Source organism: Topomyia yanbarensis, chromosome 2, assembly GCF_030247195.1.
Source record: "Topomyia yanbarensis strain Yona2022 chromosome 2, ASM3024719v1, whole genome shotgun sequence".
In the NCBI taxonomy this organism is placed as follows: Eukaryota; Metazoa; Arthropoda; class Insecta; order Diptera; family Culicidae; genus Topomyia; species Topomyia yanbarensis.
In genome coordinates this window covers 462,992,012-463,018,902 of record NC_080671.1, presented here as the reverse complement: position 1 = coordinate 463,018,902, position 26,891 = coordinate 462,992,012, and the positions used below count along the sequence as shown (strand labels likewise).

Below are 26,891 nucleotides of genomic sequence, written 5' to 3'. Positions count from 1 at the left end.
GACAGACTGCAGTGGTTCTCGTGGTTATCCATGGGAAGGTTTCAACAATGCGGTCACAATCCGACTATATAACATTTCAGTAATCCATTCGACAGTGGAACACTCTATCCCCTTTGGTTCAGCAATACGCTGAATCGAATCGAAAGCAGTATTGTCGAAGGCACTCTCAATGTTCATGAAGAGCGCACATTATTATTCAGTGGTTACCGGCTGAAAAATTCAATTTCATGTGCGAGCCTAATACTTTTTTCCATACCTTTCAGAAGAAAAGATATAATGCTAATTGCTCTGCACATTTTTGGCTGATCAATATCACATCTACCTTTCTTTGTATAAACACTACCATAGGCGGCTCCAGCCGGCTGACAAGGGGGGGCACGCCCTTCTGACAAAATATTTTATGACGATGATGTAAAAAACAAATTAATTTAGAAGTGTAAAATTTTGGAAACTCATTTTTATAACACGTTTCATATTTAGGGATTGGCGACCAGTGAATCAAACATCAACCGAATAGCGCTACGAAGCTTTCTGTGACGAAAAATAATCGTCGCGTCTCCTTTGGCAAAGCACTGACAATATATACAATTAAAAATTCAACTGGACGGAAAAAATGGATCATGTGATCTAGTTCTTTTTACAGAATTGCCCATCTCTAATCGGTAATTCCGTGTTCGGGCTGACGATCACGTGTTTTTCGTTGCTTTTTGCACTTATAGGTCACAAAACCCGCGCTGAAGGTGCTGGCTGTAGATGTTGCGGTGCTTGATGCTGTGTTTTCAGTTGAATAATTGCCACAAATTTGTGTTGATTTGCCGTAGATGTGTTGGCAATCGGTTGTGGTGTATTCTCCTGACACTTTTCCGCTAAAGGTTTTCCAGTGTGTCCCGTTTAATTACAGTACTTGCACATAATAATCTGCCCATCATGGATGCATATCATGGCGTGGTCAATTATAGTTCCGTTGTGTTTGAATTGAATAGTCAAGAGAGAGTAGACCTTTCGACTCGCATTCTCACCACAGAAACTTTATTCGGGAAAAATTTCTTCAAGTATCAGGTTACTCGGATTCTACATCTCCAAATTATGACGTGTGTTTTGCACTTGGCTTACGGGGGTACGCGTAGATATCTCATATAACCTTACCTCTATACTGTCATTTTGTATATACACGGGAATCTTAACTCCAATACTGTAACTTTCCGCCACGTATTTTAAATTGTTCTGCAAAACAAATATTTCTACTTGGTCTAACAAGTTGAATGCTATCAGTACTGCATTGGAATGGTTTTGAAGTAATATGACTTCCATAAACGTAAACTCAATTTTCACTTCTAGAAAATATTCAAAAATAGTTTGTTGTCATTTTGCGGTGCTTTATTCAGAAAAAAAAACTACAAGGGACAGCCCTATGGGGTTGCACGAACTGTGGACGTAGGACTACACAATGTAGTGTGAAATATTTAATTTCTTAGTGCCTTTGGATTAATAATAAATCAAGTATATTTCATTCGAAAAGTTTAAATATAACCAACATCGAACGTAACATATTGAACCAAACCTTCTCGCTTATCAAGTCATTTTATTTGTATTAGGCGATCGAATCCGATTAATAATATTTGAGAAGACATCTTTTAAGATTTCTTAATGGGAAAATCTCAACCTTTAAAAATTGTAAAAACATTTCGATTGAGTGAGGTAAAAAACTCAGGCCGGTGAAGCAAATTCAAATTTTAGGCAATATAGTCACATTTTATGTGTGATTTTCTAGTAACATTTTGACATTGTTGTAACTTTCCTGAAGTAGATATTTAAATGTAGCGAATGCAGTGGTGTTATTCATATATCGAAACACGTAGAAGATTGTATTGGGAGAATCAAAATAGATAGGCTGAATGGAAATAAATCACGTGGAATCCATGATCGTAAATAATAAACCTTCGTAGCGCTTTCCACCGATTCGCGTAAATTTATTACTAAGAATGTTTTCATCTGTGCGCAACGAACGCACAGATTGTTATTATGAACGCATGCAACCGCGTATACACATTTGCTTCAAACATTGAACCTAAGCGACCGGTGTACAGTTGTACAATGCTTGAACCAAACAGCTGTGTGAGTGCAAATGCTCTACAACTTCGTAGAACATCAGATTGCATTATCTCTTACCATTGTATAGATAGGCGTATTACCTTGAATGAATTTTGCTCACTGGCGCCACCATGTGGTGGAATTTTGCATTTTTCAAATGAGAGAATAAAGTATTTTTTGCTACTTTACAACTTTGTAGAACATCCAAATGCTCCATCTCTTAGCGCTGTACAGATAGGAGCATTCCCTTTAAATTGCTTGGCTCATTACCGCCACCATGCGGAGAAATCCTGAAACTTCCCAGTGAAACCAAAAAGTCCTTTTATTTCTCTACAACTTTGTGGAACATCATAACTTTCTATCTCTCGTCGTTTCAGAGATATATGAGTTTTTCCTAACCTTGCCCCACCTTTGCATGTGGGTCACATATCGTCGCTGTTGTGCTATCTTATGACAAGCGCCATTTAGCACATTTCGAGAAAAACGATTTTTAAAGTTTGAGATTGAATATCTTGAAACTTATAAATGGTAAAAACAATTCAAAGAAGACAATTAATGCTTCAATCTATTCTGTATTAAACTCTTAAATGTCACGAAGTTCGGTTGACTATGTTGCGAGTTTTCACTATAAATGTAAACAAAAGTCGCACTCACACGTGTCGTAGGCGTGTATTGATGGCAAAATTTGTATGGCGTGTCATAATTGTGCATGGAAAATTTTCCATAGAAAAAAAAGCATCAATTATTAACTTTTATTAATATCTTCGGCTTTATTCAGCCTAGAAACAATCGATGAGATGCATTTTGAAGTAAATTGAGCAAGCAATCTAGAAAAAATAGTAATTTTTAATTACAGTGTTGCCAAACATGAAATATTGCCAATTTAAAAGTAAAACTGCATATTTCTCGCAATACATGTATTTTTATTTTAAAAAATATTATGCCATTGTGTTCCTCAGACATTTTTACATATAAAAACATCTAAAACTTCTACAGTACTTAAGCGAATCCCAAGATACAGTGATTTAAAGCAAAAAACTGACAATTTCTCATCACCTTTTTAGCTATACCTCAGTAACCAAGCAAAATTTCAAAATTCTGAAAACGCCATTTTGTAGAGTAATTTCAGATTAGTAATGTTGCATATCTAACTCAGTTTACCCCAAAATGGCGTTTGTCATAAGATAGCACAACAGCGACGATATATGAGATAAGCGGAGTACGCCCTTTGCGCATGTTAAGCAGCAGTATCCAACTTTAAACGTTAATAACTCTTTAACGGTTGGTTGGATTGTCTTGCAGTCTTCGACAAACTTGTTCGGCATATCTTCAAAAACTTAACTGCTTCCTAGGTCCGTGTTCGGAAGTTAACAGCGACCTCCAGGGGCGATAATGTGAACTGTGAGTGTTTCCCCATACATTTTGGCCAAAAATCCCATACAAACTTTAAGCTCGTTGGGGGAGGGGTTAGGGTTAACCGATTTCGCTCAAATTTGGACAGTGTCATTTTTTCATGATTTGGAACGACGCTAGGGGGTGTAGGTTGTGAAATTTTTTTTTCATGTAAATCATTGTCACCCTAGTGCACCCCCATATCGAAAACAAAGACGTAGTCCTACGTCAAAAAATCTTCCTTTTCAATTTTTTGTCAAAGCAAATAAATTGACTACTTATTTTGTTATTATCGAAATATTTCAACAGTTTTCAATTTGCTCTCACTGATAGCAGATCTGTTTAATGTCAAAGAACAATTCCTTGATTTTGATATTTTAACCGTTAAAACGACCAAAAAGTCATCTCTGTAAGCTTTTGAAAGCCTTTTTTGTTGCAAACAATTTTGCTCGGTCTAATTATTCCATAGTTTAAAACCAACATGGTGCTGAATTGTTCTTCAAGAAAGCGGAGTAGGAGGAGTTACTGGAAAAACCTTCAGCGTCGACTCGGGAACTAGCAATAATGTTAGATTATGCTGAATGCGCTGGGGCTTGAAACATTAAAAAGTACAAGGAAACTCTTACTACTGCCATCGATTCTCGTCAACTGTGGTTGAAAATCATTAGGAAGATCAAACCTGATCTCAATACCTTGAATTATGGTTTGGCGAAAAAACCTGTACGACGAGGTACTGATTCGATGGATGTGTCTTCAGCGACGATGAAGTCTATGGGAATTTCAAGCAAATCGGGGCTCAAACTCTACAAGGCTTCTGCTCACGGCAAAGTTCCTAGAATATGCAAGTTTGTTTTCGTTGGCAAGTTCACGAAAAAAAAATGATTTGACGAGGGATCTGTCCCTACGGCAAGAAAACCGGCTTTTTGTGACTGATTAGACTATGAATTTGGAAGTATTGAAAAGGGAGTGCATCAATAAACATATTTTACGGTTCATTAATTTTCATGATGGTCCAGTTACGTGTATGTTGGCCAAATCTAGTCAACTGCCATAGCAGCAAAGACGTATTACCAGGCCGCGCGCAGAAAATTCTCAAGGGAAGGCAGGATTTTGTTTTTTTACGTTTCTTGTAAAAGCAAGGTACAGAAATTCTTAAACTCTGAAGATTATTTCCGTGCCGTGGAGGGCCGAGTCTTGCGTACTAATCGATTCAGCTCAATGAATTGAGTCAATGTCTGTTATCGAGAAAGATTCTTCATCAAACATCATTGCCTGCTGGCTCGTGGTAACATCAGATTCTTAAAGCAGTGGTTTGTAGTAGTTAAGCCTACCGATTAAACCTAAACCATTTGTTAACCCCAGGCCCCCTGGATACATCGGTAGTTATTACTTCAGGATGGATTGTGCTCCTGCTCTTTTTACTTTGTGTTAATCGTTCACGTTTTCTCAATTACTACTTTTTCTACTCCTTCTTGGTGCAACTCGTTCCTATTTATATGCTAGCTGGTGCTGAGAATTCCTCGGCGACGGTATTTCTCTCGATATCGATGCCCGTTTTCGTGAGCCATATACCTCTCAACCACTCCGACGGAGATATCATCGGTGGTGAAATTTCTCCTGACAACGATATCCCGATTTTCTTTGACTTCATGTGGTTCGTTCGTGTTTTTCCTTTCCTTATTATCCCGTTGCTGGTTCACCTGACCTTTGCTGTGTCTGCTTACAACTATTGCTAATATCGCATTTTGTCAGCTTGTTTCTAGAGTGTCTGGACTCAAATGACATTTTATGTTTCAAACGACTCGCAGTAGTGTTTTCTGTTAAAATATTTTTAAAGCTAATTATTCTAAACCCTTTGAGGGTTTGAGACCCCCAAAACCCACCCCGTACGCACGGGCTGCATGCTCCAATGGTCCAATAGAAAAATCTTGGGCGATAATGAAACTCTAACTGAAGCAGTCACCAGCGACGTCTGACAGATGGAGAATTGGTGCAGTACGTTAGCCGAGGCAGTGCAGTGACTAAGAGAAGGTATGCACTGGCTGATGGCATTAAAAAATGTTAGCATATAAAAAGAAACGAATTAAGGGTAAAAAATACACGAATTTGAAAATGTCCTATATCTCAATGATCTAGCCTTTAATGCGTAGCTTCTTGATAATGATAACACGGTGCTTGAAAATAAAAAAAAATGAATGTACTATTCAAGTGATCTAGTAAAGGTAGATCTATTATTGAGTGTGCCACTTGACTCCTGTTTTTACCGAATAGATTTCTGAAGCCGATGGCATTTTGATTCTCGTCAAATTTTATCTCCACGTTGGATATATAAAATAGAAATAATTTAATCAAAAGTTTTGCATTGTACCGAATATACCAGCATTTACTTATTTTTGTTCCGTACCAATATTTTGGTACCAAAAGTGGATCGATATTCTCCGGATTTTCGATGCCGGTATTACTGGTAACACAATCTTAACAGAAACTTATTTTGTTTATTGCTTGCACAAATTCGAAATTGTTTTTTTTACCACTTACTGAACTTTGAACTGAGATATGCGGAACAAATCGGTAAATCCAGAACCGCGTCCCTGTCCAAACCCTCTTACATGTGCTGATTTAGACTTAGCAAGTCATTTGAATTAAGATATTCAAAGAGGTATACCCTTCACGTTCTCTCGTGCCACTGTTTCCCCATTCCACATGATGAACATTTGCGTCGCAGCCGATGTTAGGGCGAATAATCTGAATCTTGTAATAGTTAACCAAACTTTTCAGCTCCGACGGTGACGGATTTCCTCAAGCTTGTAGAAAATATGGTAGACCAACGACAACCTTTTGGTGTCCTCTATCTGTCGGAATTTCTTCTATTGCAGATACTAGATCCCTGTAAATAAAAACGATTAATGGAAAGAATCTAATATCGCTCGCAAAGAGCAGAGCTGCTCTTGGATGACCTTTTTCTTGAAAGTATAGCTACTTACATCTTTGTGTTGGAAGACTGCGAACACGATCTTATACAGTCCATGGTTCTTGGATAAATCCAATTTCTTTTGCTTCCCTCACGAACATTCTGCTCCTCTGTAAACTGGATTACCCAAAGAGTGAAAATCGGAATGTATAATTTCAACTTTTATAGCGGAATAATTTCGCTAACTGTTATACATGCCATTTATTGGAAGCATACAGTGGCCATTAATCACATAAAAGTATATAAGTGCGATGAACACATGAGCACATTGGTAAATTCAAATTTGTATATAAGAAATCAAAAATCAAATCAACTTCAAGCAGACATTCTTTAATCGTTGCAAATGAATCAGTGAATCGATCAATGGAGTTGATTCTTTTTCGTGAGTAAATCGGACACGATCAACACTTGAAAATTAATCAATTTACCCATCATCTAATCGGTGTGGAAAAAACTGATTTTTTCGTTTTCGATTTTTGCCCATTCTCTGTTCAACCTTGAAGTCGCCATCTGTTTATTCCGAATTTCGCCACCAGCATTGCTGTGAATTTAATACCACAAAATGCACAAAAACAAACCCAATATTTTTGGCAATAAACTGAAGAAAAACAATCACATAATTCACGCTCCATTCGGATTCTATTTCACATCTCTCAAGTTACAGCCAACCCATTGAATTAAACTCAATGAATTCTTCTATTCTGTTCGAACCAGCCTTCTTATTATTGGCGATCTCGCCTTCCTCATGTCAACGCTTTGGCGAACGCTCTTTTCTCAGTTTGCTTAACATGGGGAACCCGATATTCTGTTTTCTTATTCTAGGGAACCCGCCTTCCTTATTTATTATTTGAGGGAAACCGCCTTTTCAATTTATTTAGTGTGGTGATTTTCACTTACAGTGGCAAAACCACCTTGTTGACATCATGTGCCTTTTAATTGAATATTCGTGTAAACTACCGAAGCGAATCCTCTCTTAACTTGACGTACAATATAATACAGTTTTTGTACAGTGACGAAACAGTTCTTCTTCTGTTAATGAGTCTACTTTCCCGCATGTCACTTTTTTTTGTTTTTCATGTATCTCATTATTTTCGAAACTAACCATCATTACATACGTCCTAATCACATGTTCAGCTACCACGCGTAAGCGGAACCCACCCTTGTTAATCTCTCCGTACAATAGTAGGTCAAGTTCAAACATAACAAACACATTTCTCCCTTAATTTTCATAACAGCCGATGCATACATATAATGTTTACATATGCATGAAATCTAATTCATATATAGATGGCCGCGGAAATTTGAAATTTTGCTGTTACCATGGAAATATTTCGTTCAAATCTTTTCACCATCGTGGTTTAGCTTTCGAACTGAACTCGATTTGAACGGTTCGTGGAATTTTCGAGGCAAACAAGCTCATCAAAAGTCATACTTTCAATACTCATTGTACTCACATTGTTTCTTCTCATTGTCAATGTAGTAACGATGTTTCGGATATTAAAATGATTATCACCAGATTCGAAACAAGAACAATATACTTCGCGTTCGTCTCGTACCAGAGAATTGCACTAGAGGCTGTCTCAAAAGTCGTGGCTATCTTATTTATTACGTTCCCACAGGGAGTCGAAACCAGTGACAAAAGATCCCCAAGTAACCAATAAGCATTACAACGTGGCCTTATAACAGCTTTATATATGCATATAGAGCGATGCCGTACGGCTCAGAAGCCTTATATACAGATATGATGCTGATATAATGCTAGAAAAGGCGAAATATAGTGCTATTATAATGCAGAGATTCATAGCCCTTTTTCTGCATCACTAATGCTATTATAAAGCACCTATATCCAACTGTCAAAACTGAAAGCCCGTTATTGGCACTACTAATGCTATTAGATAGCTTCAAGTAGTTGTCATTTTCCTCGAACAACGTTTCTTCTTTTTCCTTTTCAGCATGCCAATGATATGGAAAATGAAAACAATATAACTGTTTTATGTTCTTTCAATCATCTATGATGAATATTAGTATATGACTAGGTATGTGATAACACTTGAAATTCTATTTACATGTAATGCGCTTCGCGCGTGATATGAAATATGCTCTAAATGAAATATGTTGTGAACATTACCTTAAGTGAGTCTCGAACCGAGGTACCTTGTATCATCATTCAGGGTTGGAGCGCTCCTTTTGCTGCCTGGACCATATTGGTTACGTTCGAACGTAATGAAATATGTCGAATATAAGTCACCAGAAAAGCTGCATGTTACAACTCATGCAAACGGTGCTGCCAGAACGCAGTTTGGCCATTAAATTAAATTAAACAATTGGTATATTACGAAAAAATGCAATCTTTGATAAATCACTTTTCCAATACAACGCACATAACGATAAAAGGCTTGGTTAACTTTTGCTTCAATTGGTAACTAACTGTTACAATTCCTGAGCATCTGCATAATATTATCGCCTTTAATAGAAATCCGATTGTGGCTATCGGATATTAATTATTATATAATTTTGAATTGTGAAATCTGGCAGCTCTGTCAAAAAGTGATCAACTTTTGACGTGCAGTAATTTTGTTGATATAGCTTTCACGAGTTGTCATCAATCTAAATTCACGGGTAAGATATTTTTTACGAATATATAAAAGTATAAAGAGAAATGCATTTTTTCCGTTGCAGGTGTAATGAGCTCGAATAATTATGCTATTGTGCAGACGACGGAAAATGACGATGTTTTGCTTTCTGTGGTTCCTTCACGTTGGGTACTGAAAAATGGTTGGAGCAAGGATCTGCCGGGACTTGGCACGGATCTATGCTACTGGCCAAATGGTGTAGCTGGTTACCGGCTGCTTGAAAAAGCAAAAAAGGATCCACAAATTCCACCGGATGTAAACGTACTGAGTGCATATCGGTGCAAAATCAAACGAAACAATTTTGCTAGTTACGCTGAGGTTGGTGCAAACTGAATAGAGATTTCGCAGCTAAAAACTGGAAAACCGACTTACGAAACGCAATGCTTTTTTCATACATGATACATCACGACGGAAATTGTGCAATATAGCGCTTTATTTGCACCACTTTGTATTCCCAATGGAACAACAATTTATTTTGAGTAACCAATTTTCCAGTTTTCGGCTTATACAATTATACTTTTGTTAGTGTGAACACTAATTTCATTCATAACAGGCGTTTCGCGAGCTGCAAATTATGGAAATTCATTCGGATACCGATGAATACGAGCCAAGAAAGAAACTGAAGAAATCATCAACTGCTGCGGAGCTTTTCAAACAAATCCAAACGAAACCAAGCTCATCGTGTTCAAATACGGCTACTGATTTTGCCGATGATACAAGGGACGGTCATACTGACAACACAGCTAATCCGGATGATTCGTTTTTGGAGCCTTGTCCAAACGATATTGTGATGACGTCACGTTCGCTATCTCTAAGTGAAACAACATCTCATGAGTCTGGATCGAAGACACCAATGATTCAGAGCACAGATACCGATGAATCAACCATGCGTCAACTTATAATTTCACTGCACAATAAAATAGACAAGAACGCCAAGCAAATAGAATCTCTCAAGCAATCGCACATTAGGTATGGTGCTTTGCTCTCTCAAGTTAACGCTAAACTAGATGTTATTGCTACCAAAATACCGTCAGAGTTTGTGCATGTGAAAACAGAGAGTTATGAATCCAAAAAGATTCCATTAACCCCGGTCAAATCTCTGGATGACATGGAATCTCTGGAGAAACAGTCGAAAAATAACCAATTCGTACAATCTGTTGTTCAGTTTCTTGGTTCAATGCACGGAAAACACAGATATGCTCGTGAAGGTGCAACTGTTTGTTTGCAAGTAATCAATTACTTCTTTGAGCGTGAATTCTTGATGAAATGTTCTTGGAGTGGAATAAGCCGGAATAAGAAGGATAATGAAAACATCATTTCCAAAATACCTTTTCATAAGTTTGGTGGGGTTATTGATCTGTTCCACAAGGTTGTACTTTTCTCCGATCCTTCTTTCTCTAAAGTGCAATGCGAACAGTTCCTACATCGCTGCTTAAGGAATGCAAAGCAACGCTACGAGGACATCAAGGGTATTAGAGCTACTGCTTCTAGAAGACGATGCAAGCGAAATGAACCTGAATCAAACCAAGCGATTCAACAAGGCATCGAAGAAGAAGCAGAAGTTATTTTAGAAGAATATCTTATTGAGGCGGAATCAGCATCAACAAACAAGCATCACCAAACCAAACGGTTGAAGATGTGGGAGGTGTTCTGCCGTTCTACGCATAATTGTCTTTTGTATATAGGCAATCCTATAGAACATGGGACAATTATGTGTATAGCGGCAGTGTTATCGATAAACACTATTGAAAAAGTATAATTTAAGGAAGATATGTTGTTACATTGATTGATTCAATATAATTGATATTGATTACTGTAACGTAACGTAATTTATGTACAGTAATCTCGAACTATTCAAATCGATGAAAGACTGACGTAGGCAATTTTCTAAAATAGAAGAAATATAAAATATTGTTAAAATACGAAAACAGTTAATCATTATTCAATTTCTAACCCAGACCCTGATGCCAATATTGTCCACCATCTATATTTATAATTGTAGCATTGATCCTTAGAGTGCGAAGAAGTCGCCTGCAATTCTCCGGTAAAAGAATCTTCGGAAAATAAGATACTCCATTTTTCGCTGGGCTCTTCATCGGAATTTTCATCTGGGCTGTAGGCGCTCAAAGAATTATCTGAGCTTTCATCATCCGATTTTTCAAATGAAATTGTTGGTGTAGAATTAGGTGTTTCCAGAATTACTTTATCGGAAGGCTCAAGGATTTCAGGACAATCCGATTTCCGATACAAACTCACTTTTCGTCTATAATTCCCACTTCGCAAAGTTTTTTTTTCATTTGTTTACGTCCATGTTATACATAAGTTGTTGTTGATGATAACGTAATTTCATTTTGAAAGTTTTTTATAAATGAAAGCTCGGCACTATATTTGCGTTAATATGACATTATATTAGCTCTATAATAGCACTTAATGCATATATAGAGCATATACGCCACGAAGATTCTTGATGCTGTTATGCATTATATCAGCTTTATATACGCATATAGAGCGACCATATTTTGACACGACTTTTATGCATTAATGATGCTAATACCGAGCATAAATGCATTGCAAGTGTTGATATAGAGTTTTTATGTAATGCTAATGCTAATATATAGCCAATATAGAGTCATGGCTTAATGCTTATGGTTACTTGGGTCTTTTGCCTTTCTCATATAAAGAAAGGCTATGCAATCACTGTAAAAATCGACTTTTAACCGAGGCCCGGAGGGCCGAGTGTCATACACCATTCGATTCAGTTCGTCGAGATCGGCAAATGTCTGTGTGTGTATGTATGTGTGTGTATGTGTGTGTGTGTGTGTCATTTAAACTCACACAATTTTCTCAGAGATGGCTGAACCGATTTTCGCAAACTTAGTTTCATCTGAAAGGTATAACGCTCCCATAAGCTGCTATTGAATTTTTAGTTGATCCGACTTCCGGTTCCGGAGTTACGGGTTGAAGAGTGCGGTCACACAGCAAATTCCCATATAAACTGGTACCACCATGATGTTCAAATGATGTAAAACATATTGAAATTGATGTAACATTACTCTAGTATGCGGGTCTGGATCACTAATGATCAATCAAAGCAGCTTTGACCACATTGGCCACCTATGACGGTTCATGACGCCCCCGGGGAACCCGCCAAGTTCCTAAGCTAATATTACACCCATTCCCCAACGAATTCTCTACCGATTTTTACAAACTTGATTTCAAATGAAAGATACAGTAATGCCATTGACTGCTGCTGAATTTCATTCGGTTCTGACTCTTGCTTCCAGAGTTACAGGGGTGTTAGCAAGGATACACTGGAATTTCCCATATAAATCGGTACAATCGTAATACCTCAGAGGCTAAAAACTATTGAAATGGTCACCAAATTACTTCTAATCGCAGATCTACATCACTGATTGCCAATCAAACATTCTTTGAATATATTGTCCACTATCGACGATTCCGGAAGTCCGGAATTTCGGGCATATTCCACAATTAAAGTCACATCGGTTCATCGGTGATGACTGAACCGATTTTCTCAAACCAAGTCTCAAATGGAAGGCAAAATATGCAGTTGAGTATTGCGTCAAGGTGTTGCGTCCCCGGAAACTGATATTAAATTCCATCTCCATCCGACTTCCAGCTCCGGAGTTACGGGTTGTGGAGTGCGATCACATAGAAAACTCCGATTCAAACCGATACCTCGATGAATGCAAAAAGATGCTCTTATATATACTAACCAAGTGTAATAAGAATGAAAGACATTTCCATAATGTTATATTGTACGAACCAGTTATTAAATCATAGTTTGGAGAAATGAGAAAGGCACAATTGCACCTATAGGTGGATTGAAACAGGTTTTTCTTTTTACTTTGAACAGTGTACTTTTTCAATCTAATCATAATTTAGTAAATTGAAATTAGTTAGTTAAAGAAATAGTACTAACGTCAGGTTTTGAAAAACATTGTCAAAAGACGAGTTGCAACACTAATTCCATATCCTCTGCACAATGTATTACCCCAAACCTCCACTCTTATCTCGCAGGATGAATTTTCCTTCTCACATCCTTATTTACGTAGCAATGTATCACGCACAGCAGTCACGTGAGAAGTGAAAAGTCAATGCGTGGAACGAATTTTAAACCCTACTTAACCTCAATTCCGTATAAATTAATTTGTGTCGGGATTAAGCCGTGAAGATAATCATTCCCGATTGGATATGATTTATTTTTACGATGGCCAGGACGAGAGTTGGTAGAGTGTTGAACCCATTGTCATCATACCCCTTGGAATCTGTGTCACAATATCTGATACGTTTAAAACAGGTAAATCACCCATGGATCCCAGGTCTTATCGGCGACAAGAACATTTTTAATTATTTTTTTTGTCGTGTCAAAATATTTACTCTTCTTCATCCAGCAGGATTGCAGGGACTTTCAACAAATGAAAATTTATCGTCAAACGGTAATATTTACGATGCAATATTCCTCAAGTTCCATTAACAAAAATGATTCTCTTTCCTCTCCTACCCCTCCGGACGGGCATGCCTTTTACGAATCCGTCAGCCGGTTGTAACACCGGCCGTTTGAGAGGCTATTTCTTGCTGGGCAATCTCACGAGGTTAAACGCTATGTTTTGTTTTTACACTCTGTGTGACGCCATAGCGCTAATCATGCGAGCAAGAAGTGCACATCACATGCTGACATGCTGGGCGGGCATTAGTAAAATCTATTGGCTGGCACTGATTCTGGGAAATGATTTGAAAGGGAAGCTTGCCTTCTCTGGTGAAGCAAAGTTTAAAACGGGCATGTTCTATTTGAATTATTTTGGAACTGGGTGATTCCAAAGCTTCTTTGACTGATGGAGACGCAGGGTGTCTCTGGTATAATATTTAGACAAAAAATCAGTATTGTTGAAGTACACACAAAACTAAATGTTGAAATGTTCTATCGGGGGATCTAGACATAAGTTTTTTTTTCTTTTTTAAAATTATTTATAAGGGTTGCTTTTCAAAGAATAATTCTCACTTTTAGGGGAATGAATTTTTAGACATACATTTTATGTCTGGCTAAATATTTTTCAAGCTAAATCCAATAATGCGAAAGTACTTTTTTTCGATGCTTAAAAAATCTGGGGATACGATGGGTCATTATATTCGAGGTTAAATTAAACAATGTACACGCCTAAAAAATCACCGGTTCAACTTTTATTTGAACAGTATTAATACTTCAAATTATTTAAAAATTATTTAAAAATTGACATCATTCAGGTAAAAAATAAGAAGTGGCAAATGATGTGAAAAAAAATCATGAAACCGCGAAAGGAAATGTTGAAAAAAACATATTGTTTCGGCAGCTGCGTCAAGCTTTGTACTTACGAGTGACTTCTTCGGTGTCCCCTTCATCACCAGAGTGTGGAATTGAAGTTGTTCATTCCGGCTCACGTGGTTGCACCGTAACTAATACAACTGATCCACGGTAACAGTCGAAATGGCAGTCGTCAACGATGTTCTCTATCTGTGTGTCTAATTTACATAAGATGAGCGACCTTTGCTATAACATAGCAAAGAAAATGCCCTATACCTATATTGTACCGCCATACCTATTTGACCCCATTCTGCCTACATATGAATATTTCATTACGCGTTTGTACGTCGACCAAAGAAGCTAACACTTTTTTTTTGAAAAATAAATTTTAGCCAATGACGCATTTGTGTTCTTTGAATTCAATTAGTTATGTATATGTATCGTTCACCACATAAATATAGGGGCATTTTTCACAAAGGAGCATCCCTTTGATCGATAAGTCATTTTTGGGTGTGCCGATTTCAACGGTTACAGTGTTCGTCGGTACAAATGCTATAAGAAAATTGGCATAATGTCTGCTTCCTACTTCAATTGTAAGTGTGATTAAATGGTCTCTGTAAATTAACTCTCCAAAATTTGTTGAAATTGTAAATGTTTTCTCTTTGGATTTGCGATCAATACACTAAAATATTATCCTATTTTACCGTGAAAATAATACTGTATAGAAAACGTTTCAGTTTTTTTGCATCTATCAAGTACAACAAATATTTAAACAGATGAGTTTTAGGGCCAACCTAGGACTGCAAACCTGTTTTAATAACTTTTTATAATTTCTTCAAATCCACGAAACAATACGCTTTCTTGATTTGTTTCGCTCGGGATTAATTTCAAGACCTTTTCTCATTCAAAATTATATCATTTTCGGATTTCTCAGACCATTTTTCCTTTATTTGTTGTATTTAGATCCTTTGATTCGTTGACTAATCAAATCGAAATACTTCTTTTTGATACAGCGTTCTGCAAAATTTCAACTTTTCCATATTTGCTAATAAATACTTGCTTCTTTGAACAAGTAAACAAACCTTAAAAATAGGCAACACCTAAAGATTACCCTTGCTGCTTCCAAACAGTTCCCCGCATACTATAAAGCAGATAGCATGAAAAATTTATTATCTTCCTGTCCAGGAAAAAAATATACTGCAAACCGTTTGGACACATAAAGTGTCATTTTAGTTCGGTCACTCTAGAAACAAGTCAATGAAGAAACCAAGGACGAAACTTTGCGAGGGTGGCTGGAAAGGGATGTATGTCAAGTTGAACGGCTACTCTGAAGGATCAGTTAACGTTTCGACAAGCTTCGATATTAGCAAAAGTAGTGAGTAGACAGCAGATGTCGGTCAGCGGGCTAGCAATGGTAATCAAGGAGGAAAAACACGAAGTTGGAGAAAATCGGGATATCACTGTCTAGAGAAATTTTACCGCTGATGATTATTCCGTTAGAGTGGTAGCGAAATGGATCGCGAACATGGGCATCGGTATAGGGTGAAATACTGTCGCCAAGAAGTTCTCAGCACCAGCTAACAGATAAATAGGAACGGCTAGCATCAAGAAGGATAAGAAACCCGGCGAAGGTGGTTGTAAACAGATGTAAATCCTTATGGTCGACACCCCCGGATCGGTTCATGTCTCAACAGGGTACGATATTTGCAGCAGACCTGCGCAGGTAAGATATATCGCGAAGGTTCGACAGCAAGTAAGGAAAAGTAGCTATGGATGAAAACATGACGATTAACACAACACAAAATAAGCATGAACACAATCCTTACTAAAGCAGTACTTAACGGTTGCCCCGAATGGATGAGGATTACGAGATACAAGAGGTTTAAGTTAAGTCGGTTGGCTTAACAACTACTACAAACCAATCTGAATCAACCACGAGCCAGCAGGCAACGCACAGTGGTCGGAAATGCCAAAAACGTCACTAGAGACCAAACCATTGAAAATATTCATAGGGTACCTTTGGAGGAATTGTTCGTAAGAATATTCCCCACAATCCGATAAAAATTAAATTGAGGCATGGCTTATTATGATTGAACTAGGAAAATCAATTTTTTATACTGACGAGGTAGAAAGATAATGTCTTCGACAAAATTTTAGAAATGCTCATAATGAAGAATTTTGTTGAACAACTTGAGCTTTTTTTTTTTTTCAATTCGTTTATTTGATAAGGCAGGTTTGCGTTAGCTTAAAGGTGCCAATTTTGTTTTGTTTTACATTTTAAATTACTTAAAACTAGGGGCTTACATATTGATTTTTGAAATTAAACTAAGGCTAATTTATAGCTATACATATACACAAGGGGGTAGTATAATTTTCGTAAGATTAGAGGGGTCATTTAGTTTTTATGGCAATACGGTTTAACATTTTTAGCAATGAGATTATTGGAGCAAATAATGTTTAACTAAGGGGGAAAATTTTTACGACTATCTTAAAAGTAGAAATAATTAGAGGGCGTGATTAAATTTTGTAAAGATTCGGAGACATTAATTAGAGTTATTTTATGTGGTAGTAGAGTTGGGCATTTTCAACGAGATCATATAATATAATAGTTAAAACTGGAAAAGGCAAGAAGAGCTAAATGCTTCATGAAGATATTTGGGGGGGGGGGGGGGGGGAAGGGGTGTTACTTCTGTGTATAAGAGTCAGGGGAAGTAGGGTGGACAAACATGGCAGGGGGAGAACATTATTTCAGTTTCAGACTTCGGGAGATCAACGGATGGATTACAGAATCAGTGGTCTTCATCAGGAAGAATCATGTACTGGGACGCCGGGTGGTCGTTCTCGAGATGGCAGGGGTTTCTCCAGACGATTTCGTAGTGCGGCTCAGATGTTGATCGGCTACATTTCGAGTTGTGCGTGTGATGTTCGTGCTTTAGGTCCCGTGTTTGTTGGCTCATTCGACAGGGATGTTTTGTGTCGCCTTGGAGTCGCATCAAACCATCGTGGGTGTATGGTACAGGTGGAAGAGAGCGCTTCTGAGAATGATAAGGAAAAAGGGGCAGTTAAAGTTGGATATTGATGGTTTTTATGAAGGTGTATATAAGGGACATATAGAGGACATCGCGGCTTGCCAACACATCTCGAACCGGGACGTTGGGTGGTCTTCCTCGGGCCCGGAGTGTGTCCATAAGCCGAGACCTGGCGGAACTGTACTCGGTGCACGCCCAGACTATGTGCTCTATATCGTGATAACCGTCGCCACAAGCGCAGATACCACTCTCCACGAGCCCAATACGTCGGAGATGTGCATCCAGCGTGTAATGGTTCGCCATGAGTCGGGACATCACACGAATGAAGTCACGACCCACATCCATCCCCTTGAACCAAGGTTTCGTCGATACCTTAGGGACTATCGAATGTAGCTACCTTCCTAGCTCCCCATTGCTCCACGAGGTTTGCCAACTTTCGAGGGCTCTCTGATGAGTAATACTGAAAAATTCGTGGAAGCAAATTGGTCTTTCAAAAACGTCACCTTCAATGGCACCCACCTTAGCTAAGGAGTCCGCCTTCTCATTGCCCGGAATGGAGCAATGAGAAGGGACCCACACCAAGGTAATCTGGAAAGATTTGTCAGATAAAGCACTCAGTAGCTCCCGTATTTTTCCCAAAAAATACGAGGAATGCTTTCCATGTTTCATCGAGCGAATAGCGTCAATAGAACTCAGACTATCCGAGACGATGAAGTAATGGTCTGCGGGTAATGTGTCAATGACTCCAAGGGTATACTGAATAGCAGCTAGTTCTGCGGCGTAAACTGAAGCAGGGTCACTGAGTTTGTAGGAGGCGGTGAACTTTTGATTGAAAATACCGAAGCCAGTGGACCCTTCGAGGTTTGATCCGTCAGTATAAAACATCTTAGAACAGTCGACTTCTCGGAATTTATTATAAAAAATATTTGGAACCACTTGTGGGCGTATGTGGTCCGGAATTCCAATAATCTCATCTTTCATGGATGTGTCGAAGAAAACAGTAGATTCAGAAGTATTTATGAAATGCACACGGTTGGGATTGTAAGAAGAAGGATTAATATTTTGCGCCATGTAGTCAAAGTACAGGGACATAAAACGGGTCTGAGAATTGAGCTCAACAAGCCTTTCGAAATTTTCAATCACCAACGGGTTCAAGATATCGCATCGAATGAGCAATCGATATGAGAGTTCCCAAAATCGATTTTTCAGCGGGAGAACGCCCGACAGGACTTCGAGACTCATCGTATGGGTCGACTGCATGCACCCTAAGGCGATACGCAAACAACGATACTGAATTCTTTCGAGTTTGATGAAATGTATGTTCGCGGCGGATCGAAAGCAGAAGCATCCGTATTCCAGTACCGACAGTATCGTTGTTTGATACAACCTAATTAGGTCTCCTGGGTGGGCACCCCACCATGTTCCGGTTATTGTACGAAGAAAGTTGATCCTTTGCTGGCATTTCTGTTTCAGATACCGAATATGGCATCCCCAAGTACCTTTCGAGTCGAACCAGACCCCTAGATATTTTACTGTGAAGACCTGAGCTATAGTTTGACCCATTAATAGAAGCTGTAGTTGTGCTGGTTCACGCTTCCTAGAAAATACAACTAGCTCAGTTTTCTCCGTGGAGAATTCGATACCCAGCTTAATAGCCCATGCAGACAAATTGTCCAAGGTATTCTGTAATGGTCCTTGTAGATCGACAGCTTTGGGTCCCGTAACAGACACCACGCCATCGTCTGCAAGTTGTCTTAACGTGCAGGAATTGTCAAGACATTCATCAATGTCGTTGACGTAGAAATTGTATAACAGGGGGCTTAGACATGAGCCCTGGGGAAGGCCCACGTAGCTAAATCGTGATGTCGATAAGTCACCATGCGAAAAATGCATGTGCTTTTCCGACAACAAGTTTAGTAAAAAGTTGTTTAAAGTCGCTGAAAGACCATGCTGGTGCAGCTTCTCTGAAAGAATGTTGATAGAAACTGAATCAAAAGCCCCCTTTATATCTAGGAACACTGATGCCATCTGCTCTTTACTAGCATAGGCCATTTGAATTTCGGTTGAGAGCAACGCAAGACAATCGTTCGTCCCTTTGCCTTTGCGAAAGCCAAATTGTGTATCTGACAGTAAGCCATTTGCTTCGACCCAATTGTCGAGGCGGGATAGGATCATTTTCTCGAACAACTTCCGGATACAAGATAGCATTGCGATCGGTCGATACGAATTGTGGTCGGAGGCTGGTTTTCCTGGTTTTTGGATGGCGATGACCTTCACTTGCCTCCAATCGTGTGGGACAATGTTAGCCTCAAGAAACTTATTAAATAAGTTCAACAAGCGTCTCTTGGCAGAGTCTGGCAGATTCTTCAACAAGTTGAATTTGATTCTGTCTGGCCCTGGAGCTTTATTGTTACACGACAAGAGAGCAAGTGAGAACTCCACCATCGAAAAAGGTGTTTCGTTCGCGTTATCGTGACGGGACGCGGCGCGGTAGATCTTCTGTGCCGGGGCGGAATCCGGACAAACCTTCTTGGCGAAATCGAATATCCAACGGTTTGAATATTCCACGCTCTCATTAGTACTGTTTCGATTTCGCATACGTCGGGCTGTTCCCCAAAGAGTGCTAATCGATGTTTCTCTCGTTAATCCGTCGACGAACCGGCGCCAATAACCGCGTTTTTTGGCTTTCATCAAACTCTTCATTCGCTTGTCTAACGTCGCGTACTGTCGAAAACTAGCGGGTAACCCGTCGTTCCGGAAGGTCTTAAACGCGGCGGCCTTCTCTGCGTACACGTCTGAGCACTCTTTATCCCACCAGGGATTGGGAGAACGTTTTTGTATGTTCGCGCCGGGTACTGGCTTAGTCTGAGCTTGATTCGCGCTGTCGAGAATCAAGCCAGCCAAAAAGCTGTACTCTTCCTCCGGAGGAAGTTCTTGAGTAGATTCGATGTTGTCGGATATCGCGGCAGCATAGCTCTTCCAATCGATATTTCGTGTGAGGTCATACGAAATATTGATTGTTTCCAATGGCCTTGAGCCGTTATTGATTGAGACTATGATCGGCAGATGGTCGCTACCGTGGGGATCAGGAATTACCTTCCACGCGCATTCTAACTTTAGCGAGGTCGAGCAAAGGGATAAATCTAATGCGCTTGGGCGCGCTGGTGGGGGAGGAATCCGTGTCATTTCACCCGTGTTTAGAATTGTCATGTTGAAGTTGTCGCAAATATTGTGAATTAAAGAGGAACGGTTATCATCATAAAGGCAACCCCATTCCGTACCGTGAGAGTTAAAGTCGCCTAAAACTAGTCGCGGTGCAGGCAGGGATTCTATGATGTCATGTAGCCGGCGATGCCCAATCGCGGTGTTGGGGGGAATATATATGGAAGCTATGCAAAGATCTTTGCCTTTGGTTGTTACTTGACAAGCGACAACTTCAATACCTGTTATCGAGGGAAGGTTAATTCTGTAGAAGGAATAGCGCTTTTTGATCCCCAAAAGCACTCCTCCATAGGGGGTGTCTCGATCCAGGCGAATAATATTAAAGTCGTGGAAGTTGAGATCTATGTCGGAAGTTAACCAAGTTTCACATAATGCAAATGCATCGCAACTCAAATTATTTATTAAAATTTTGAAGGAATCGATTTTCGGGATGATACTTCTGCAATTCCACTGTAGAACAGTGATCAAATCCGTGACCTCGTTCGATGAGTTAGCCATCGAGGGATACAATCGCTGAAAGGAGGGGCCATTTAGCAGTCAACTGCTTCAAAAATGTTCTTACTGTAGGGAGAAAAGCTAACATAAGACTTTTAATAGGATCAGTTATATTGAAAGTTTTTATTATCCAGTCCACAATGTCCGAGAGTTTGATAATTCCAGTGCCGCGATTATTCTCGAACTGAAACAGAGGAACACTTGGGATTTTTGATGTTCCGGGAAGTGCTGGGAACTCCTTCTCTGAGTTTAATCCTCCGAGACCAGGAGCTAATTGCTTCGGTTTGGTTGCAACACTTCCAATAGATGTGACTTTCTGAGTCCCGTCAAGGGATACCTTCTGGCCTTTACAACGAACTTTAGGAGAGGAAATGTTCCTCCTCTTCCTATAACTTCTAGGCGCCCTAGTAGATGTTCCCTCTTGTGGGTCATCAGCCTCGCCCTCGTTAGGAGGCAAGTGAGCATAGATGTTTGTTGAGGTTGGTGGTGTAGCTTTCTTTAGCATTTCTGCAAAAGAACGTTCGGATCGTCCAGCAAGGGAACGTTTTAGTTTATCCCCGCGTAGTTTGTACGCGGGACATGCCGAGATATCATGCAGATTCTCTGCACAGTAAGGACACTTCTCAGCATTCTTACTGCACGAATCATCTAGATGATTCTCCCCGCATTTTCCACAGCGGGCCTTATTGCTACAATGGGTGGCTGTGTGACCCAATTGTTTACACTTTGTGCAATTCATGACCCGCGGCACAAACAGACGCACAGGCAGACGAACCTTGTGCAAGAGGACGTAATTTGGCAAAGCGGTACCAGCGAAGGTCAACCGATAAGAGTTTGATTGGGGGTACGTTTTTGAACCATCCCCCGCAACTACTACTGAGTGCAAACGCTTGCACTCGAGTATTTTCACTGGCTGAAGTAAGCGGTCTCTGAAACGGCCAACCCCGTACTGCAGCAGATCCTCGCATGTCAAACTGTCATCGGTGACAACGCCTTCAGACTGTACTTTCACAGCTGGAATATACACGTGATAGTCCTTCGTAAAGTGCTCGCAGCAAGCAATATCGTTTGCCTGCTTTGAGTTAGTCAGCACGACCCTCAGCCTGTCTGAGCGGACCTTTTTTATTTCGATCACAGCCGAGAACCGTTCCGTTAGGTCTTTTGAAATCTGTAATAGATTCAGCGATTTTGTTTTGGGCCGAAAGAAGACCACAAAGGGACCGGTCGAGAGCTCTGGATATTGTTTGGGTCGGGGGAGAGCCTTAGGAGTCGACTCGATCTCCATTTGGCCATCCGGGGAGGAAGCCATCGACACTGTCAACGCACGGGGTCAGCACCCGCGCAGACGGGAAAAAGCCGTAAATGTATCAAAAAGGTAGATTTCACTTATCTGTATACTCGTTTCCCACGACGCACCAGTCCAGCTTAAATAGATGGTTATTGTTCAATCCTCGCTTTACGAACAAAAGGTTGAGGAATGTGGCCTAACGGTTAACACACGCACAAAAGAAAATAAAAGTCCAAACCGAAGAGGCAGAGAATGGCAAAATAACCTTGAACGCGGATTACTGCACTGTTCTTTTTCCAACAGACCGAAAACAAAACACTTCTATCTCGATCGAGCGATGCGTAGAGACTGAACTTGAGCTTGTAGGACTTAATATTATCGATTTATAAAGCGTTTTCTAAGGCAAACCTCTTAAATTTAGCTTTTTAATATAGATTTTTTGGCTGTGACTTTTCGTACAAACGATGTTCCAGACAAATGTTGAGATATTAAAATCACATAATATTGTTGAAGACTGCATGTAAAAATTAAATTATTGTTGAAGGCTGCATGTAAAAATATTGTTGAACACTGCATATACAATTTTTACCTGAAATCGGCGGCGGTGCGCACACCTCTTGTAAAAATACTCATTCGTTTTAGAGTTATTGAAGAATTTTAATTTTTTTTACACCAAGTTCAACTGCCTATAAGAGAGAAAGGTACAAACCAAAATGGACGAGATGGCACTATTTTCAATGTCCGGACTACGCATAATAAAGGTAAGAAGGTTTTAAGCTCATTTTGTAATGTTTTTTTACTTGGGTATTTTACTTACAGTCTTCAACAATATTATATGGTTTTAATTCCTCCACATTTGTCTGTAGCACGGTTTGCACGAAAAGTCACAGTGGAAATAGTTATTTTAAAAAAAAATTGAGGGGGTTGTCATAGAAAACGCTTTACAAATCGATAACATTAAATCCTACAAGTTCAATTAGTTCAACCAAATTCTTTATTACGAGCATTTTTAAAACTTTGTCGAAGACACCAACAAAAGAGATTATAACTACTAGAGGTCGCATGTCGTTGCTAACACTGATAATTTATTACCTTCCATTTGAGACTTGGTTTCAAAAAAAACGGTTGTCGTCACCGAAGAACCGATGTGACTTTAATTGGGGAATATGCCCACAAGCCAGGATCGTCGATAGAGGATAATACATTCGAAGAACGGTTTATTGGCAATCAATAACCTAGACCTACGAATCGTATAACCACTGGTGACCATTGCAACAAATTTTTAGCCTCTGAGGTATTACGATTGTAGCGATATTCCAGTGTGACCTTACTAACCAACCTTTAAATCCGAAACCAAAAGTCAGAACAGAGTTAAATTCGATAGCAGTCAATGGGATTACAGTATCTTCCATTTTAAATCAAGTTTGTACAAATCTGTCAAGAATTCGCGAGCTCCTCGGGGGCATCAAGAACCGTCATAGGTGGCCAATGTGGCCAAAGCTACTTTGATTGGTCATTAGTGATCTAGACCCGCCAATCCAAGCAATGTTGGTCCCATTTCAATATATGTAATATTAATCATGGTGTTACCATTTTATATGGGAATTTGCTGTGTGACTGCACTCTTCGACCCGTAGTAGCTTATGGGAGCGTTTCATTTGAAACTAAGTTTGTGTAAATCGGTTCAGCCATCTCTGATAAACTTGTTTGAGTTTCAATGCCACACAGTTAGTGCTAAGAAACGAGCACGAAGTTAGCAACATCAACAAGTAGTTTCACGTTAGTTAAAAATCCTGCGAAGGTGGGTGTGAAAAGATGTAGGGTGAAGTGCCTATTTTCACCATACTAAGGAGGGCGCCTCACTGATTCATTAATTACTCGGCCCACAAACAACGGAATACGCACAAATTGGCATCAACAGCTTTGCTTCGTTGTTAAGTACCAAGATAATAACATACATGCGCTGAAAACAGTGAAATTTTCGTGTTTGAGCAAAATGAAAACACGAATCGAGTGCCCCTATTGTTGCGCTACCATTTGACTCAATGCGTTAAACAAAGATGGCAGACACTGCTCTAACCAACGGCTTCAAATGGGTAGCGTAATAATAGAAACATAGCGATAATGGGCTCATCACCCTAAGTTAAGTTTTTGGTATTTCTGGACATTTTGACAACGGCAGTCGCCGGTGGACCGGTAACGTTACAAACTGTACGCTAGACTGCCCAGAAAAATAATGAATTTTTGATAACATAATCGGCCCACCCCTGATTCGATTCCTAGTCCCACCAGGAGTTCTTGCACCAAATTTGTCCGATTAGTCTAGCTACCGGACCAACGTGCCTGAAGTTTATATGAGATTTTTCGACAATTTACATGGAGAAAACCACTAACTCGCATTTTTACAGCTAGGTGGCACTGCATGCATCGTATTATCACTGTAAGTGAAAATAAGAAAAATAATTTAATTGTCTACAACTTTGTCGAAGACTGCTAGTCAATCCGGCTTTGGTAAAAGAAGTTATTAAAATTTTAACGAAGTGATGTCTGAGTCAGTTTTCCATGGGGCCTAGCAGTGCATGGTTGTGTATCAGTACTCGATTCCCACGAACTGTACATTTTTGTGAAATAATCGTTAGGTTTGGCTCAAATCTCATACAAACTTCAGGCATGTTGGTCCGGTAGCTAGACTTGTCCGATTTGCCTCAAATTTGGAACAAGTACTCCTGGTAGGACTAAAAATGGCCGATAGGGGTCCTTTTTTCCTGTCACCCTACTATACGCGGGCAGAAGAAAAAAATAAAAATAGATTCAAAAAATGCAAAAGGAAAAATATAAGAAAGAATTAAAATATGATAAAACATAAGAACAAAAATAAATAATCCCCTCCCGAAGTAATACCCAACGGTGCTCCCGGGGGGAAGAGAATACGAAGATACAGGAGGTTAAGGTTTAGTCGGTAGGCTTGGGGGAAAGAGCTGCAATAAAAATCCGACTGTACCACGGCCAAGTCGGTGATGGTCTCTTTTGAAGATTCCCTCACGATAAAAAAACACACATTTTCCGACCTCGACGAACTGAGTCGAAAGTAGTTACAGCGAAGTGCTTGGTGGAGGAGCTTCACAAGTTTGTGGACGCGAGAAACAATATCCATAAGAACATTAAGGGAATGGTTCTCAGAATCCGAAAGGCGCTACAGTCTACCGTGAAGGAGCATGACACGGCAACACTGAGAGCTGATGTATCTGAGCGAGCAGTGGCCTCGGCTAAGGCTACTATCTCTTCCTAGGGGAGGGAGCTGCATAAGCCTCTCGTTTTAAGTAATTTTTCAGTACGTTTTATGTTCTAATAGCGGCTTAAGCAGCTTTCAAGTTCCATTAAAGCTTAAGCAGCTTGAAAGTTCGCTAAGAAGTTTATGTGAACTTTAAAGTGTGCTTTTTAAGTATTATCCGAACCTCTGGATGCTTGAAGAAAGGTAAACCTCCGGTTCGTCAGAAGGCGCCAGAACGAGAAGCCGTGCTCGTCAATGCCAATGAGGCGACGACGTATGCAGCCAAGAAGGCCAGTGAGGATCCGGAGCTGATTTAGTGGAAAACATGAGAAAAACCAGACGTACCCAAAAATGTGAGATGATCTTCGAGTTGAAAAAGGATGATTAACAGCTCGACTATGCAGAAAATTATTACCAAATCACTAGGTGAAGAGGCAGAAGTTAAAGCCTTAGGCCCGGAAACTGCATGCCTGGTTACTTCATTTCTAGATGCGAGAGCATTCGGAGCCTCTCGTCTATCTTTCGATGACCAGAACTCGTCAATGTACATGCCGCATGATGCTAGGTACATAGAGTGCGCCATACTGGAAACTTAATTTCGAGAGCCACCGTGTATAGAGCCTAGTATACTCGATACTGCGGTTAACCTTGATTGTATTCCAGATGTTATGGGGTGCTAGACGTCATTCCTGGGCTACGATTGAGTCGGATCAAATGTACGAACTAGTAATGGGAATTGTGGAGAGTGTTAACGATCTGGGAGTTTACTTTGGCTGCCATCGTCGTAGCACACATTTCTAGGCGAAAAACAGTATTTTTACTTGGAGGCAAGGAGTTACACACGAATCTGTCCAGATTAATTAATTCATCCACTTGGCCGAAGCGTCAAAGGACACTAGTTCTTTCGTTATCGTGCTGGCTGATTTCACTACTAGGTGATACCGGATGTAGTATACTTCTAAACAATGCATCATTGTCGTATTCTTACTCTAGTTCGGGATTTCGCGCGAGTTCGTCTTTTCAGGAGATGGAACCGACGAAGTGCCGCGGGAGATTTCAATCCAATCAGATGGGTATTGCCGCTGTGCAGTTTTTATTGCTACATTTGGAAATAGTTCTTTGTATCACCTTCCCTGCAGCGTTTGCGATGGGATCGGGATTTCAGCTCTACGACCGTTCAAAAATGTTCGATGCTCT

The 26,891-nt window shown here is 39.7% G+C and overlaps 2 protein-coding genes across 2 annotated transcripts in view; both read left to right on the top strand.

Moving 5' to 3' along the window:
* Positions 1 to 26,891, top strand: part of LOC131686053 (delta-1-pyrroline-5-carboxylate synthase) — a 68,914-nt gene that overhangs the window by 11,737 nt on the left and 30,286 nt on the right. The window lies entirely within an intron of this gene.
* On the top strand, positions 8,480 to 11,535 carry LOC131686054 (uncharacterized). The gene is made up of 2 exons (XM_058970174.1): positions 8,480 to 9,405; positions 9,641 to 11,535. The coding sequence occupies exons 1-2, from the start codon at positions 9,139 to 9,141 to the stop codon at positions 10,844 to 10,846; spliced, it is 1,473 nt and encodes a 490-aa protein (XP_058826157.1). The 5' UTR covers positions 8,480 to 9,138; the 3' UTR covers positions 10,847 to 11,535.